The following is a 17188-nucleotide window of genomic DNA, read 5'->3' as shown; positions in this document are numbered from 1 at the left end:
CTATCTAGTCAGTCTGTATTACCCACCCACTCTCATCTCTGTCATCTCATCTATCTATTCACCATGTCTATCAATATGTTTCGGTTTGGGGTACTGGGAACCCCAACATGTAAGGGTACAGAGAGAGTCTAGTCTGCCTGGAAAGAATTCAACCACTCAAGTTTTCTTTCAATCAAAGTATCGAGGTTTATTATAATGCCAGTAGGAGTGGGCAGAGATTCCCAGTGAGTCTTTGACTTAATAGGGGTGAGATTGATACTTATATACAAAAAAAGACTGTGAGAAGATCTGGTTAGGATTAAGGAGTGGTAAGTAGCCTAGAGCGGGCCAGTTGCAGACAATGAAAGGGTCTAGATGGGATTTAAGGAGTATCAAGCCAGCTAATTAAGTAGTTAGGGTGGGCCATATGCCTTAGGTGAGATGCCAGTGATCTGGGCTGCTTTTAAAGACACGGTCTTTTCCTTTTAGGGGTCCAGGTCTCATCACCCCATCACATCCATCCATCTATCTCATGCCAGGCCCTTCACTAAACACTAGGGATACAAAGCAGTTCAATCCTTTAAAAAAAGCTCCTACGACACCCAGAAGACTGCAGAATCCCACTCCTGCTTCCCTATGGGAATGACCCTATGGCCTGGGCCACCTGTGTTCAGGATTTGGACTACAGTTTCTAATGTATCCACACCTTTTGCTTCGTCACCCATCATCACAGGACTTTGAGGTAAGTAAAAATGGTGACGTGGTATTTGACTTGTGGTTAGTTAGATTTAATGGAGACAGAGTTACACAAAGGTTTGCCTCGATCTTTCTTCCACGGTCATCACTGTCCAATGGCAGGACTCACACAGAGCGTGACACATGGTGGTGAGAATTGATACGAGGACACTGTCAAGGTCTCTCTGAAGAACTGTGGAATTGATTGTGTGACATGGGAGACACCGGCACAGGGCCACCCGGCATGGCGTGCCCTCATCAGGTACTGTGCTCTATGAGCAAAGCAGAATTGAAGAAGCTCAAAAGAAATGCAAGACGCGCAAATTTAGAGAATCTACCTCAAATATTCACATGGACTATTTGTACCTGACCTGTGGCAGAGCATTTTCTGCATAGGTCTGATCAGCCACAGTCGGCCCCATTATAACTGGACTCTAACATAGTGATATCATTTTCATCTTCCAGAAGGGATACAAAGTAAAAGCAAAAACCTTCCCGGTCCTCAAGGAACTTGCATTCTAATGGAGCCAGGGAAACCTAAGATGCCCAAAGATGCATTGTAATCTCGGGTGTCCAAAAGCAAAAATGACAGCTTCTGCGCTTGAGTGGTTTTCTTTCTCCGAAGAGAAACACCAGGTAGCCAGGTGCCACCAGATAAATAACAGATGCCCTTCAGACAGCGGGTCAGGGCGGATGGCAGGGATGTACTAAATACTGAATAGAGGGGTCTTTGCATGTCATTTTGTCCAAAGGCTGGTTTGTGGAGGAATGAGGGCTCTGAGAGAGGCTGAAGGGTCGCCCAAGGTCACAGACCTGGCCCAGGGAAGGCAGAGCCTCGCCTTGAACCCAGATCCACCCCGCCCTCCACGAGTGAACTCGGTGAAGGCTCAGCGGGCGGAGCTCGGCCTGTGGCGCAGGCGCACTCAAGGGGCACTCGGGACCTCGAAGCGGGCCGGCTCTGGTTTCCGGCGGCAGGGGAGGACCGGCTTAGGCGGCGCGCCGCGAAGATGGCGGCTGGGCTTCGGAAGCGGGGCCCGGCCGGGACTGGGGCTGGCTCCGGCGCGCGCTGGGGGCTGGGCCTGGGGCCGGCGCCGTTGAAGCGGGCGTGGCAGGAGCGGCGGCTGCTGCTGCTGGAGCCACGCTACACGCCTCTCGTGGCCGCCTGCCTCTGCTTGGCGGAGGTGGGCATCAACCACTGGGTCATACGCAGGGTGGCCTGTGAGTGACGGGCGGGGAGGGGCGGGGCCTGGGCGGAGGGGCGGGGCCTGAAGCTGGGCTGAAGCCTAAGATTGGAAGGGCAGGGGCTCGGGGGCGGGGCCCGGGATGGAGGGGCGGGGCTGAAGCCTGAGATTGGGGAGGGCAGGGGTTTGGGGCTTGAGGAAAAGGGGGAGGGGCAGGGCCAAGGCCTGTTGGAAGATTCTTAGGCTAAGAATTTAGAGCCAGGGGGTCCTGGAGAGATCTGGGTTCAAACTTCGACTCTTAACACTCTGAGCCTCAGTTTCTCACATCTTCAAAATGGAGTCAGTCATGGTCTCTCAGCCTCCATATGGGTAACGTGTCTTGTCAGCCCTAAAGGACTGGAGAAATGAATCCTATTGAAAGACAGATGAGGAAACTGAGGCTGTGGAGGCTAAGTGGTTTGCCTGAGGTCGCAGAGGTGCTAAGTAGCACAGTCCAGGCCCTCTGGCCTGGGTGGGGGAGATTCTCAGGCTCCTCAGGAGGAAAATAGGGGGCTGGAGACCCCAGGATGGAGATGCAGCCAGGCTCTGACAGAGCAGGAGGATGGTGGGGAGGGGGCCTCAGTCGCCTCCAGGTAGGACGCACTCTCCTGGTTTGCTCTAGGAGGTCTTTCTAAAGGCACAATGGTTTAGTGTGGCACACTAGTTTCTGAAACACATTTGCCTTTTTCCCATCACTTTGTACTTAGGGCAGTTTAGACCAGGAGTCAGTCCCTTCCCCTGCTCCTCTCTGGGCCGCAGTTTCTTATCCTGTAAAATGGAAGGGGTTGTGCCAGACTCTAGCCCCTGTCTCCTCCAGATCTGATTTTATGAGCTTCCCTCTCCCCTGTTCTCCCAGACACAGAAATTGACTGGAAAGCCTACATGTCTGAGGTGGAAGGAGTCATCAATGGCACCTATGACTATACTCAGCTCAGAGGCGACACCGGGCCCCTCGTGTGAGTCTGGGGCTGGTGGGGGCTGGGGTGGGGAGAGGAGAGTTCGGCCACAGCCGGCACTCACCAGACCTGATCTGTCCCTTCCCCCCAGCTACCCCGCAGGCTTTGTCTACATCTTCATGGGGCTGTACTATGTCACGAGCCGAGGCACCAACATCCGTCTGGCCCAGCACATCTTCCTGGGCCTCTACCTCGCTACGCTGCTGCTGGTCTTCCGGATCTACAGCCAGACGAGGAGGGTGAGGCCCCCTCCCTCGATCTGAGGCGGCCGAGGATTCTCAAGGGAGGCTTGGGGAGTTCCTCCTTTGCTAGGAAAGCTGCTGAGCTGGCACCATCTTCCCAAAATGCCTGCACACTCACACACCTCTCACACGCTCTCACTCACACACGTGTGTCATTGGCTTCTGACCGCAGCCCTTTGAGGAGGGGCGGTGCTGGGGGGCCCTTATTTTCTAGAGGGCAGGCACCTGCCCTGAGGTCGCCCAGCTGATACGTGCTGGGAAGGGCTCTGGGATCCTGACCCTCTTCCTGGCCCCCCTCCAGGTTCCTCCGTTTGTTTTCCTCTTCATGTGCTGCGCCTCGTACCGGGTCCACTCCATCTTCGTGCTGCGGCTCTTCAATGACCCAGTGGCCATGGCGCTGCTCTTCCTCAGTATTAACCTCCTGCTGTCCCAGCGCTGGGGCTGGGCATGTGGCTGTTTCAGGTCCAAACTTTCTATCCCTGGCAGAGCCCTGCCCACCTTCCCAGTCCCCTCGCCAGCTTCCCCGTCCTCCTTCAGGAGAGGGGAAGAGAGACCAGCCGCTTAGGGGGCTTAGAGCCTGCAAGCATGTTCCCAAGGCAGCGTTAAGCTTACTGGACACCCTCCCCTCCTCCCTGCCCTTCCTGCCGTCTCTTTCCCATCATCTCCCATGGGCCTCCGGTTGGGTAGGGATTAAGCCTCCTTCTAGTCCTTCCCTGTGTATGTGGGGTGGTGGGCTCTGTAACAGCGTCCATGGGAGTTTATAGGGAAAGGGGCCTCAGCCATCAGTCCATGGGGGAGGCCTCAGGGGCCCTGATGCTGACTCTGATCTCTTCTCCCTGTAAATGGGCCCAGCCTGGCTGTGTCGGTGAAGATGAATGTGCTGCTCTTTGCCCCAGGACTACTCTTTCTCCTTCTTTCTCAGTTTGGCCTCCGTGGGGCCCTTCCCAAGTTGGGCATCTGTGCCCTGTTGCAGGTACACCACCCATTCTCCTCTCAATGACAGTAGCGCCTCCCAGTGTTCCCTCCCTTCTACCTCCCCGTTCTTCTAACAGGCATTCCCTTCTGGCCTCGTGGCCTCCCCTAGACCAGCTACCATCCCGCTCCATGCCTAACAGTGGGTGATCTGGAGCCACCTTTGGCAGAGCCCCCGCTGCCCCTCAGGGGGCCACAGCAGCACTCTCTCCGTCCCCAGGTTGTCCTGGGCCTGCCGTTCCTCCTGGAGAACCCAGCTGGCTACTTGTCCCGTTCTTTTGACCTGGGCCGGCAATTCCTGTTCCGCTGGACAGTGAACTGGAGATTCCTACCCGAAGCGCTCTTCCTGAATCGGGCCTTCCATCTGGCACTGCTGGCCGCTCACCTGAGTCTGCTCGCGCTCTTTGCCTTCTGCAGGTGGCCCAGGTGTGTGAGGGGCTGGGCTGGAGCCCGCAGGCTTCCCTTTGGGGGTGGGATCACCATTGGGGGTGAAGGAGGAGGGGGATGGTCAAGTCGATCTTCCCTCCCCAGGTCAGGAGGAAGCCTCCTGTCCCTCCTGAAGGACCCCTCGAAGAGGAAACCCCCTGCCCGGCCCCTCACCGCCAATCATATCCTTTGGCCTGTGGGCAGCCAGGGTGGGACTCAGGGGAGGGGGCAGGTGTGGCATCCCTCGCGCCTTTGGCCTTGACCACCCGCACAGATTGTCTCGGTGCTCTTCACATCCAACTTCATCGGCGTCTGCTTCAGCCGCTCGCTCCACTACCAGTTCTATGTCTGGTACTTCCACACGCTGCCCTACCTCCTGTGGGCGACGCCCTCCCGCTGGCTCACGCACCTGCTCAGGTAGGCCCCCACCCAACATGGGAGGGCTGGTGGGGGGTAGCCCAGGGGGTGCCCACCTTCCTCCCTCTGCTTCTCCTCCTCCCCAGGTTACTGGTGCTCGGCCTCATTGAACTGTCCTGGAACACCTACCCCTCCACGCCCTGCAGCTCCATGGCCTTGCACCTGTGCCATGCTGTCATTTTGCTGCAGCTGTGGCTGGGCTCCAAGGCCCTCCCCGAGACCTCCCATCCCCTTCAGCCCAGCAAGAAGGCCCCGTGAGCTCCTGCCACTGAAGGTTCCTGTGACCTCTGCCTCGTGGCCCCTACCTTGGACCCTGGGGGTCCCTGTAAAGCCATCTCCCCAATAAACCTGGCTGAGCCCCAGCCCTGTGCTGCCTTCCTCCTGCTCTGTCAGCCTCCCCTCGGATACCTGATCCCCGGCTGAGCCCACACCTTCCAAAGTCAGCAGGCCAGCCATTAAGGAAACGTGTGTGCATGTGGTCCTCAGAGGCACTTTATTACAGCCGCCATAGAGGGTGGAGACCTGTTGTTTCCTCTGGCCACCCTCTGTGAACAGCCCCCTAGGCCCTGGCCCAGGCCCCAAGGGGCAGCTTCTGTCTTAAAGGAAAAGAAGTGGATGAGGAGAGGAGGAGAGCAGGCACTTTCTGGAGTGGACGGGTGGGGGGGGTGAGAGGCCAGGGCTGGGCAGGGGCCCCTCAGAGGGCCGCTGGCACTTGGAGGACCCCAGCCCAGGCTCGACCCTCACACGTTGGCAGGGCTGTAGCAGAGCAGGCGTAGTTGGAGATTCTGGTCCCAGTGGCGGAGGAGCAGGAAGAGGCCTCGGGCAGCGGCCTTAAGGGCGGCCAGGTCCAGCCGGTCGGGCAGGTGCTGGGCCCTCAGCCAGCCATCCGCCTTGGCTGCCACCAGCTCCCACTCCCCAAAGGTGCCTGTGCAGCGGTGCTCCAGCCAGGCCAAGGCGACGGCCGTGGCCCAGCTCCGGCCCCGCAGGTCAGGGCCCCCAGTGCCCTCGGCACCCTCCGAGGCTTCCGTGTCAGACCCGTGCCCACTGTCCACCTGGCCCGGTCCCTCCGAGCCTGTGCTGGGGGATTGACTGCCTGAAGCCGTCACCCCATCCCCAGAGCCCGGGCCCAGGAGAGCCCACGGTGAGGAGGCAGAGGCCGGGCTGAGGGTGGCCCGGTGCGCCGGGAAGGGCGAGGCCCTGCATAGCCTCTCATGGGGGATCTGCACTGCCACACAGAAGGGGCTGTCCAGGCGGAAGGAGCCAGCAGCCTCCTGCAGCCTCACCTGCAAGGAGGAAGGGCAGGCTCAGGTGAGGGATGGCCCAGCTCTGCCCCACCCCACCAAGTTTTCACCATCCTCCACCGTGCCCTCACCAAGGGGAGATAGTCATGGTCACTGCTGCTCCTGTCGCCATCCCTAGCCAGGCCTCGGTCAGGTTCTGGGTTATAGAGCCTTCGGCCAGAACCGAACATCCTCCTGCTGAGCCTGGGGGAAGGAAAGGCAGTGGTCCCCACTACACACCTCCTGCTGGGCTGGGGGCCCCCAGCCCCGGCTTCACCCTGGCTTGTACCTTGAACCAGCGCTGTTCTCAGAGTCCTGGGAGCTGGCCGAGGAATTGTCCGCAAGCCCTGTAATGGACCGACAGATAAACCACCAGGCCCCCCAGGCCCCCAGTGGCTGTCCCACTTAGCCAGAGCTTACCCTCAGGGTGACGGGGGCCTTCCAGAGAGTCTGCAGAAGATGCGGGCCTTGGGACTGGCAGCACTGACTCTAGAGACACGACAGGCCCCAAGAGCCCTTGTAGTGTGGGCCAGGGTGGTTTGGCCCGAGTGCAAACAAGCTTGTGGAGGGCCTACCTGAGCGGTGAATCTGGAGCGCCGCAGGGAGGGTCTCACGGGTGACGGCGTCCACAGCCACTGGGTAGGTGAACAGGGAGGCTGCTGCACTAGCTTTGCTCGTCTGGAGGGCCCTGAGCCGGAAGCGGCGGATGGGAGCTACAGGGCGCAGGACCAGGAGGTCAGAGGGGCTGGAAGCCCGGCCCCAGCGGCCTTTCTGCCTCCCTCAAGATGCAGGGGGCCCTCCCTCCTGTGCTCACCGGGCTCCGCCCCCTGCAGGGCCAGCTGCTCATTGTCCCGGACCACAGAGGCTGCGGTCAGCCGGTGCAGGGTTTGGTCCCAGGCGTCTCCCCTCTCGGGAGGTGCTGCCAGAGAGTCCTCTGGGCTCCCCAGGAATGGCTCCAAGCCAGCACCCACCTCCCAGCACACGGGCTGCCCGTCCTGCAGTGCTCGGACTGCCACGTGACACCGTGGAGGTTGGGGCAGGGGTGGAGGGGGGGGGCCTGTGGGGAAGGGGGTGGCCTCTTCTGCAGATGGCGAGGGGGCAAACATGAAGGGGGGCTCCACCAACATGTCCCAGTCCAGGGGTGTTGGGGAGAGCAGGTTTCCTACATGGGGGATGAAGGCAGGAGAGGAGAGATCATGGCATTTAGAGCTGGAAGATGTTTAAAATCCCCAAGCCAACTGAAGCTTGGCAACATGATGAAGCGACTTCCCCAAGGTCCCCCAGTAGCATGGTGGGGTCTTTATGTTCCATCTCATGCTCTTCCAGCCTGGTCAGTTTTCCTCTTATTGGATCCCCTTTTCAGGGGGTCGGGCGAGCCCCCACACACCCCGTTTCTTACCTGAGTCATCCAGACTTCTGCAAAGCTGTTGCCTTTGCTCTTGGTTCGGTTTATCTAACTGTCCACCCAGGGACTGGTTCCTTCGGGGGTGGAGAACAGAGTCCTTTCCACCCTGGGGGGTGGAGAGGCTGCGTCCTGCGAAAGCCGCTTTGGGAAGCCGGCCTGGCATCTCTAGGGCTAGGGATGGAGCCTGCAAAAGACGAGGTGATTGCTTGGCACCGATGCAGGGGGATCCCTCCCTGCCTCCTTCCTACCCTGCCCTGGCTCTCGCCTCACCGTGAACGGGGCCGACAGGGGCAGCGGGCAGGAGTGACTGGTGGCAGCGGCAGCAGCAGAGTCTCCCCAAGCCAGGCTTCGGTGGCCCTGCTGAGAAGGGAGAACTGGGGGGGCACTGTTCTCAGGGAAGCCAGGGCCCCAGGATCCTGGGGACTCACTGCTGCCCGGGGAGCCAGGGCCTGGCTCTGGGCTGGTGGAACATCGTGTTAGGACATACTGCTCACGGATGTAGGAAGAATGAAATATCCGCCGCCAGATTGCTGCGTCTGAAGGAGGGTCTGGGCCGGGGTCAGTGATGGGATCTGTAGGGGGATCAGCACCTGCTGGGAATGTGGAAGAGTAGGCCCCCAGCTTCTCCTTCCCTATCCCCTGTGGGCCTTCCCACCCACACTCACTCCTCTCTGAGTCCCCCAGGCCATCGTGGCTGGAGTGCCCAGGAGATGCCATGAGGGTCTCTGGGGGGTCTGTGGCCCCTGTTGGTTCAGTGCCGTGGCTGGTGGCCGATGGCTCCTCTGGAGATGGGAAGACAGAACCCTCCGCGCTCCTCCATCCGTGCTCTTGACCCTGAGAAAGGAGCAAGCACCTTCAGCTTCCACACCGTGAGCCTTGAATGCCACGTGAGGGAGGTCAAGGCTGGCAATCCCACTGAGATGGAGCCGCAAGAAGTGGCTGAGGGGGCTGCTGGAGAGCTGCTAGCTTGCGTGTCACACCCCTCACCCAGCCCGGTGCTTGTGTATCCTTTGTTCCCTTGGTAGAGTGTAAGCTCCTCGAGGGCACATAGTAGGTGCTCGATAAATGCTAGTTGCCTGAGATGGGCACTCCAACCAGATCCTGGCCCCAGGCCCCTGGTTTAGTAGGCTATGGCCCAGTTCCCCCATCTCTCCTCTGCGCCCAGAGCTTGTGATTACCGCAGCTGGTCGAGGCCGGAAGCTTTCCACACGGAAGAGGGAGCAGTAGCCAATCAGCTGGTCTCCTGGGTAGAGCGTAGGGATCTCCCGGGGAGTCAGCATCGCCTCTACGGTATCAGGCATAAACCAGTCCACTGAAATGTCACTCAGAGCGGGCTCCAGGGCAGTCCGAAGTGCCCGCACTAGCTGCAGAGACCCAGGGAGGAAGATGCACCACTAAGTGAGGGTGGCTCGTGGCCCTCCACTCATCCTGGGCCCTTGGGGGAGAGCTAGGTTCACAGGGGTAAGGGTGACAAAGGGGCGGCTGGGGCAGGAGAGTAGAGTCCCCTCCCCTCAAGCTCACCGTGGGCTGCAACCTCTCTCCAGGGTCCAGAAAGTAAGCACGACCCCGGCTGAGGGCAGACAGACCCCGGAGCAGCTGGCGGCAGGCAGGGTACAGCCCAAAGGAGAAGCACCTGCAGGTTGGACAGGAGAAGGGCTGACCCAAGTGACCCCAGCCCAGTGGGCTGCTCAGGAACCCTCTGCCCAAGATGCTTACCTGGCCATGCCCCCGTGGTGTCTCACAAACTCCAGAGTGTGGTGGGTGGCGGAAGCAGCAGGAGCTGCAGCAGTAAGCAGGAACAGCTGGCGGGGGTGGCCTCGTTGCCCTGGCTGCTCTAGGGCCCAGCGAAGCCCAGCCAGCACGTCAGGCTTCTCCCGTCCTGTCCGCAGTGCCTCGATGCCCTCACAGGCCAACTGCACAGTGTGCTAGGAGAGAGAAGAGAGGAGGGCTGGGCCGGTGTCTCTGCAAGCTGGAGCCCTGGGCTCCTGTCCCATCTCAACTGTGTGAGTTTGGCCAGTCACTGCAGAGGTAGTGGGTGGGGAGGGAGGGGGTAGACGGTCTCTATACATTGAGAGCTGAAAGGGACCTCCACCACCCAGGTAGTCCAACCTCATTTTATGAGATGAGGAAACGGGACAAGGGAGGTTGTTAGCTGCTAAAGGTCTCGAAGCATCAGAGGCATGAATTACTCAGCCCTGGGCGGAGAGCCCACCAAAGGCCCCCGGGATTCCCTGTTTGGAGGATTCAGGCAGTGAATCCAGTTCTAGCAGGGAGGGTGGGACTCACGTCGCTGCAGGGTTGGCTACTGGGGAAGATCGGGCGCACGCAGGAGCCAAACGTAGCAATGTTGATGAGCGTCTGAGGTGGGAGAGACTTCACTGCAAGGAGCAGGGCTTCCTGAGGAGCAGTTGGGGGAAGTGAGGGCCACCGCAGGCCACCCGACATGAAGGTGGTGGTGGTCTGGGAGCAGGGGGCATTGAGCCGCTCGGCTGGGGCGGGAAGGTAGGACAAAACCCATCATGCCCACCCCCACCCCCACCCCTACTGGCCTTGTAAGTGACCCCTTGGCTGTCCACTAGGAAGAGAAACTCCCTCGTAGCTGAACCAAGGTCTGGGGACCCTGAGCTCAGGTCTGGGCAGAAGCTCAGCACCAGCACTGGGTTCAGGAGGATGTCCTTGTGGAAGCGACGCTGCAGGAACCACACCTAGATAGCAGACAGCCTCACTGAGTGACAGCTGAGGAAGCCTGGCCAGGACCCCTCAGGGATGGGGGTTCGCGGAACTGCGTGCAGCTTCTGGAGGAGCTGCCCAGGGACCTTCTAGGAGTTCCCAGAAGGCTTCGCGTATTCTTGTCCTTTTCCTGGGGCTCCTTTCATTAATCACGCAGCCTGTTAAGTGGCACCCCACTTAGCTGCTCCAGAACCACTGCTTTTTGTGACCTTCTGAGAGTGAGAAGGAGGGAAAGAGCTAGTTCTGGTGTTGGAATACCAACAGATGGAGCTGTGAATTTGGGGCTGGAAGGAGCAGGGTTCAGACACTGATTAGCTGACTGACCTGAGGCAAGTCCTCATTTTCCTCATCTGTAAATGAGGTTTGACCTGAGGACCTCTACGATCCCTCCCACTCCTCAGTCTACCGTCCCTGGACTTGGGATAAATCCATCTCTGATTCTGTGTCATTAGCAGGAAAAACCCGGGTAGGACCATGGGCCAAGTCACTGCCCCCCTCTCTGAGCTCAGTTTCCTCATCCATAAAATGGTGATTTTCTTACAGTGTTGCAGACAAAATGAGATGTTTCTAATGTGCTTCCTGCATCTGCACACTGTATATAAATGTGATCTATTTCCCTACTCCTCCGGGGATCTGGCAGGAATGACACGTTCCATATTATCTTTCTCCCCTTTATGACTTTTTTTTTGGAGTAGGGGCTCTTTTTTTCACGTGTTGGGATTGGAGTCACAGCTTACTAGTCCCTGAAGAATGAAAGGAGCCAGGGTGTCTGCTCTGCCCACCCCCACCTCCCCAGGATGCCTGATCTCCCCCACTCTCCTCCCCCAGGGTGTCTGATCCGCCCACCCCCACCCTCATACCTGTCGGTCCCCATCACTGTCTTTTCGGAGGAGACGTTGGAAGTCCCTTCGGCTCCTCACTCGGGCCTCATACTCTGCGGCACTCAGACCACCTGCCTCCAGCATCAGGTGCGGTTGGTGAGGCTCTAGTGGGGATGGAGTTTAGGAAGGTGCCACATCAGGAGAGCTGTTGGTCTCCTCCTGCCCTGCTTCATACTGAAAGAAGACCCCCCGCCCCCGCCCCAGCAGGAATCCACTCCCAGTCCGACTCTGCACATAGGAGGGCAAGTTGTACAGTGAGCAGCTCTCACCACTGGGGTGCAGCAGGATCTCCAGGGCCCGGTCACAAGGGTGCCCTTCAGCCAGGGTGATGCAGATAGTGGCTGCAGAACTGGCATGAGGTGGGGCATCTGCTCGGAGGGCATGGGAGGGACTCTCCAGGCCTGAGGGACCGAAGGGGAAAAGGGAGGGGAGGGGTGGAGGTTGGAGAGGGTGAATCACAGCATCCCCATTTCTGCTGCCTCAGTGCACAACAGATAACCCCCCCTGTGAGTCACTGAGGGATGCAAAGAACCTGAAGATCCAGGATAAAGCATATTCACATCACCCACTTGGGCTGCCATATTGTAAACTCACTAAGGACAGGTACCATGTGTTACTTTGCTTTCAATACTTACTTCTGGAATCTATAATCTTATTACTGTTGTAGTCATATGTGCCTCCCTCCACTGATGCAAACTGAAGCCCTTTGGCGCTGGGACTAAAAATAGTTCATCTTCCTTTGAATAGTTGCAGTGATGAGCTGTCCCACCAATACTGGGGCAGAGGCTAGGATAGAAGGGTACCCAGCCCAGCAAAAGACGCATACTCAAAGCCCTTCCCCTTGCTGGGACCCGCCCCACTTTGTGCTCACTGGCAGGGCCTTTGAGAACCCTGGGCCATCCTGAAGCTACGATGAGGTGTTGGGAAACAGCAAACAACACCTTTTCAAAGCCCTTTATATACGTCATCTTCTTCGATTCTTATAACAGTGCTGGAGAGTCAATACTAATATCTTTATTATTAGCCCCATTTGACAGATGGGGAAACTGGGGCTCAATGGTGGGGTGGCTAGTAAGTGTCCAGAGCTGGATTTGAACCCATATCCTCCTGACTCATTAGGCATTCACATTCAATCCCACTTTCTCATGCACCTCTTCTATCGGAGCCTCTGTTAGTGACGCGAGGCCCTGCTCCCAAGGACCCGACATTCAGCAAAGTCATGAGTTCTTAGGTTCACAGATGGAGAACTGGAAGGAACTTCAGAGGCCCAATGATTCTCCAAAGCCCTCATTTCACTGGTTAAGTGACTTGCCCAACATCATATAGGAGACACAGGTCAGAGAAACAGATGGGCCTGGCAAGTTTCTTGACTTACTGCAAGATAGTTGTAAACCTCATTGTGGCTTCTGGCATGGGTGAAAGGACTCTACAGAGAGCAGAGGGGAAGAGAGTAGCGCCCTCCTCAGGTCTCAGCCTCTTGTCTCCGGCTGCCCCGCCTCCCTCCCAAGAATCTTGCAACACTTAAAACGTTCCGTTCTGTCCATTTGTCAACTACTTCATTGGCCCATCTATTCATGTTTTCATCCTTTCATGCATGTCCATCCATTCATATATCAGTCCATCCTTCTGCCCACCCACCCACTCACCTGCAGCTCAGACCATGACATTCCCCACACATGAACTCCCTATTCCCTTTAGGGTCCAGTAGAAATAGACTCCGCCGGCATGTCAAACCCCTCGAAACCTGGCCTCAGCCCACCTTTTGGTCTTCTAATATATTTCATCCCTGTCTGCACTCTCTGGTCCAGACAAACTGGCCTCTTCCTCACCCAATAGCTGCCTCATCTGCCATTTCTATGATGCTGTTTTTCCTCCTCACCTCCATCTGTCAGAATTTCTTGTCGTCTTCAAGACTCAGCTCACATACCTCATTCTACCCCTTTCCTTATCTTTCCCAACTTGGGCAGCTAGGTAGTGAAGCAGACAGAACATAAGGAGACCAGAGTTCAAATCTACCCTCAGACACTTACTAGCTGTAAGACCCTAGGCAAGTCACTTAACTCCCATCTTTTTCAGTTCCCCCTACTGTAAAATGGGGATGATAACAGTATCCAATGAGATAATATTTGTAAAGTGCTTAGCGCAATGCCTGCCACGTAGTAGGTACTTTTTAAATGCTAAGCACTTTACAAATTATATGTATGTGTATATTACACATATATGTATGTATACACACATACATATCAAATATACTTCTATACCTGCTCGTCTCTCCTCATAGAATGGAAGGTCCTTGAGCGCAGGGACTTTTAGTTTGGGTTTTGTATCCCCAGTGCCTTGCACCCTGCCTGGCACACAATAGGTCCTTAATAAATACTCACTCCCTTTTCGAGGGCTTTTCTCCTGTTTTTCTTACTTCTTTCTGCAATCTAGTGCCTTTCCATAGTACAGAGCTGGCTAGCTGGCAGGCTGCCTGACCCCAGGGACATCCTGGGGCAGAACAGATGCCTAGGCAGCCTGCTGCTCCCAACTGGCTATGCCCAGTGAGAAGTACTCACCTGCCAGCAGGCACGGTCCAGTCACCAGCATCTCAAAGGAAAAGGTGTATGGACCTGGGCACCGGGCAGGGCCACAGAACATATCCCTGGGGGCTGATGAGTCTCGCAGGGCAGGCCCCTCATCCTCAGGAGCGCCCACCCCAAAGCAGCTGGTGGGACTGGAAGGGATGAAGGGGCCGTATCACTCTTAACCCTGCATGACTCCCTCCCCGCCCTCCTCCGCTGTCCCAACCCCAAGGAGTCAGGCAGTGCCCGCGTGAGTCAGGCCTTCACTCAGCTTCTCTCAAGCCTCACCCACAATACATTCCCTTCCCGTCCCCCTCCTGTGCTTCTCTGCTCCCTCTGGCTGTGCCCACTATTGCTACAATGCCTGCCCTCTCTCGGCTGACTGCTCCTCACCCCAGGGGGGGCCCAGAGAAGCCCAGGCAAGGAGGCAGGGAGAATCACCATAGGCCCAACCTGTCGTCACAGAGGCCAGAGGGTCTGGCTGGGCTGGACTGGGCCAGGGGGGTGAGGATGGAGGGTAAGGCCACACATATTGCCCCGTCTGGCCTCGTGTGAAGCTCTCGGCTGCTCCTCAGTGACACGGTAACGGTCCCTTCGGGGGCGATGAGGCCTGTGGGCAGCACCAGTGTGGAACGAGCCTGGGCTGGATCCAGAACCAAATGACCTGGGGTGGTGGGGTCAGAGATAAGAGTGGTCCTGATGGTGAAGGTGAACCTGGGCTCAGTCAGTGGTGGGTAGAGGCAGGGAAGTGCCAGGCTCAGGGATAACCAAGGGACACCCAGGATGAGCCTGCTGCGGGCTGGTAATGGGTAGCTCTTAAAGGAAGTGGTAGAGCTTGGAAGAGAATGCTTGGGGAAGCTGATGAGAGAAGCTGAAGAGAGAGGGTGGTGGACCCAGTGGGCCACAGCTGCCCCAGAACCTCTGGCCCTTGACCTTGCCCAAGCAAACACCTCAGTCATGTTTCCTCTCTGGCTCCTTTACCATTCTCCCCCATCCTCCTCACAGGAACAGTGGCACAGCTGGGCTTGGACCCTAAATTCCCCAACTGCCTCATACTATCCCTACTCTGACCCACAACCTTATTCCTTTAGAAAAGAAATTCAGCACCACACTCCAGCTGACTGGTAGGGAGGGGCAGAGCCCCAGGGGCTGACCATGGACTCAGGGGGAAGGGACTGGAAGGAAGAGGTGCCAGGAGATCTGTCGGGAGGCTCCCAGCTAGGTGCCCATGTTCCTGGAGGCCTCAAGGCACAGGATTCAGAAGTGGAAGGGACCCTTGTGATTGTCTAATCTAACCACGGCATTTTACAGATGAGGGGTGCAGGCACATCTACTACATCCCAGTGTTCTCTGGGGCCTCTGAGCTGCGATCTTGTGTCTCTGTGCCCATCTATGTCACTGTGTGTGTGTCTCTACGTGTATCTGATCTGCGAGCTCTGGGTGTGTGCAGCTGTATTGTTCACATCTGTGTATGTACCTATCTCTGACCCTCTCCCGTTCCCCCTCACCCCGGGCACAACGGCGGGGCAGGCCAGCTTCTGGACGCAGCTCCCTGCAGCAGGGCTCGCTGGGGTTTCTGTGGCAGCTTTGCAATTGGAAGGAGACTCGCCTTCCGGCTGCTTCTGCCTCGAAGCCAGACACCACTTCGGCCTCTGCCACAGCCAGTGGATATACAAAGACCCCTGTAGTGGTTGGAAGACTGCAAATGGAGGGCTGACCCATACCCATTTGCCCTGCTCCCCAGACTCTCACAAGTCCATTGTATTTCTATCCCCACTTGTCTTAGGTTTCTGGCCACCACGCCTTTGTCTCACCTTCCACAGGCTCTGGTGCTGGGTTGTGGTAAGTGAGGCGGGCATTGAGGCCCAAGCAAGGGCCATTGGTACGGGCCCGGACCCAGGAGTCCTTGAGGGGCAGAGGAGTCCAGGTCGATGGACAATACAGGCCAGGCATGGTGGCCCTCCCCGCCTCTTAGCCTGGTCCGGCTCAGCTGTGAGGGGGGGGGGAGGAGGGAGGGAGGTGAAGCAATGCTGAGGGAGGTACTCCAGAGACAGGGAGAGAAGAGTTCCGTGGAGTTTATAGTGGGGAAGCTGTCCCTGAAGTTTCTTGGGAGCCAGACCCTAGAAGTTGCTAGACTGTGCGGGACTCAGGTGTTTCCTTGATCTCAGTGGGTTGGAGGGACCCAGGCAACAGCCGGCAGGTGAGAAACGTCTGCTTACCTGTTCTCCCCACTATTACCTTGCGAACTGTGAGAGGCCAGGAGACATCTCCTGGTAACCAGGGACCACAGGGTTAATGATTAACTAGAGGGAGCAGGGGAGGGAAGGCCAGATGGGCGCTGGGGGTGGGGGTCCCCTACAATATCCTCAGGTCTCCAACCCCGCCCTGCCCTGTACCTGCCCAGGTCCCTCAGGGCTCCCGAGCGTTCGCCAGCTGTTGGAAGGGGAAGTAGGGGGCCGTTTAAAGGGACTGTAGACTATTGGCCCAGACCAGGCTGGGGCTGGAGGGAGGGAAGGAAGGACTGGAGTCCTGAAACAGATGCTCTGTCTCTCTGGGGCTCTTCTGGTCTCTCCAGCGGAGGATGTCAGCCCGGGAAGGGAAGGGGAAGCGGGGAAGAAAGAAGGGAGGGGCTGGTTCATTCACTGTTGCCTCGGGGGTTGCCAGAGCTGGAAAGCGGGGGTGGGGTGCCAATCAGGGCTAGGATTCCAGGAGAACGATGGCCCTGGCCATGCCCCCGCCACACAGCAGAGCAGAGCTGATTGGGGGGGGGGGACCCAAGGACAGGACGTAATGTGCACGCCCTCCCTCTGTCAACAGCCAGGAGACCCAAGCGCTGAGAAGCCCCCGGGTGTGGGGTGCGGTGGGGGAGTCCTGGGGCTGAATGCTCCCTGCTCCGCTCTCGCCCTGCCTCTCCAGTCTTGCCCCTGCTGCCTCCACAATCTCCCTAGTACCTCCCGAGCCCTCCCAGTCCCGTCCCATCTCCATCCCCACTCCCTTCTCCATCCCCATCCGCATCCCCATCACCTGGTGCTCTGCCCACCCGCCCGCTCACTCTCCAGGGCTGCAGCTGCTCTCCCGCGGGGCCGGCTCGGACTCCCTCGCCCCTCTCCCTCTCCCTCTCTGTCTCTGTCTTTCTCTGTCCCCGCAGAGCTCACGCTCGCCCTCCCTCCTCCCTCTCCCGGGATGATGCCTGGCCACGCCTCCGCCCCCATTCTCCGAGGAGACCCCAGCCAAGAGGCAGGCGTGGCTCGCTGCCCCTCCCAGACCTTCCTCCTTCCCCTTCTCCTCTCCTCCTCCCTTTTCTCCTGGACCCTCCCCTCCCCCTCCCAGCTCCTCCTGCCGCAGCGCAGCTGGGAGGTTAGCCAGCCCGAGGGCTCCCTG

The 17188-nt window shown here is 58.0% G+C and overlaps 2 protein-coding genes across 5 annotated transcripts; one reads left to right on the top strand and one right to left on the bottom strand.

Moving 5' to 3' along the window:
- The first annotated feature begins 702 nt into the window (after positions 1-702).
- On the top strand, positions 703-5309 carry ALG3 (ALG3 alpha-1,3- mannosyltransferase). 4 transcript variants are annotated; one of them, XM_078154668.1, is made up of 9 exons: positions 1686-1932; positions 2791-2890; positions 2982-3129; positions 3434-3594; positions 3985-4105; positions 4325-4530; positions 4636-4713; positions 4804-4947; positions 5034-5309. In XM_078154668.1, the coding sequence occupies exons 1-9, from the start codon at positions 1722-1724 to the stop codon at positions 5203-5205; spliced, it is 1341 nt and encodes a 446-aa protein (XP_078010794.1). In that variant the 5' UTR covers positions 1686-1721; the 3' UTR covers positions 5206-5309. The 4 variants fall into 4 exon arrangements, with proteins under 4 accessions (XP_078010796.1, XP_078010795.1, XP_078010793.1 ...); XM_078154670.1 differs by lacking the exons at positions 1686-1932; positions 4636-4713 and adding an exon at positions 703-721 and having other exon boundaries at positions 4805-4947; XM_078154667.1 differs by lacking the exon at positions 4636-4713 and having other exon boundaries at positions 1685-1932; positions 4805-4947.
- A 108-nt stretch (positions 5310-5417) lies between these two features.
- On the bottom strand, positions 5418-16502 carry VWA5B2 (von Willebrand factor A domain containing 5B2). The gene is made up of 20 exons (XM_021005556.2): positions 15622-16502; positions 15316-15489; positions 14261-14471; positions 13802-13959; positions 11513-11644; positions 11223-11347; positions 10182-10337; positions 9919-10029; positions 9349-9557; positions 9154-9265; positions 8811-8996; positions 8298-8466; positions 7903-8222; positions 7627-7816; positions 7042-7389; positions 6803-6940; positions 6648-6716; positions 6517-6574; positions 6320-6431; positions 5418-6230 (listed from the first exon to the last, which is right to left on the bottom strand). Exons 1-20 carry the CDS (start codon positions 15758-15760, stop codon positions 5688-5690), a joined length of 3660 nt encoding a protein of 1219 aa, XP_020861215.1. The 5' UTR covers positions 15761-16502; the 3' UTR covers positions 5418-5687.
- Positions 16503-17188: the final 686 nt, after the last annotated feature.

Source organism: Phascolarctos cinereus, unplaced genomic scaffold, assembly GCF_003287225.1.
Source record: "Phascolarctos cinereus isolate Bilbo 61053 unplaced genomic scaffold, phaCin_HiC Scaffold_5;HRSCAF=322, whole genome shotgun sequence".
In the NCBI taxonomy this organism is placed as follows: Eukaryota; Metazoa; Chordata; class Mammalia; order Diprotodontia; family Phascolarctidae; genus Phascolarctos; species Phascolarctos cinereus.
This window is presented reverse-complemented; position numbering and strand designations above follow the sequence as displayed.

Excerpts from the sequence above, each read along its gene's own strand:
- ALG3 (XM_078154667.1), top strand. The coding sequence starts at position 1,722 with ATGGCGGCTGGGCTTCGGAAGCGGGGCCCGGCCGGGACTGGGGCTGGC. Across the intron at positions 3,130-3,433 it reads TCTACAGCCAGACGAGGAGG|GTTCCTCCGTTTGTTTTCCT; the intron begins GTGAGGCCCCCT and ends GCCCCCCTCCAG. Across the intron at positions 3,595-3,984 it reads TGGGCATGTGGCTGTTTCAG|CCTGGCTGTGTCGGTGAAGA; the intron begins GTCCAAACTTTC and ends AAATGGGCCCAG.
- VWA5B2 (XM_021005556.2), bottom strand. The coding sequence starts at position 15,760 with ATGCCTGGCCTGTATTGTCCATCGACCTGGACTCCTCTGCCCCTCAAG. Across the intron at positions 11,645-13,801 it reads TGGACCGTGCCTGCTGGCAG|GCCTGGAGAGTCCCTCCCAT; the intron begins GTGAGTACTTCT and ends TCGGTCCCTCAG. Across the intron at positions 11,348-11,512 it reads GATCCTGCTGCACCCCAGTG|AGCCTCACCAACCGCACCTG; the intron begins GTGAGAGCTGCT and ends CATCCCCACTAG.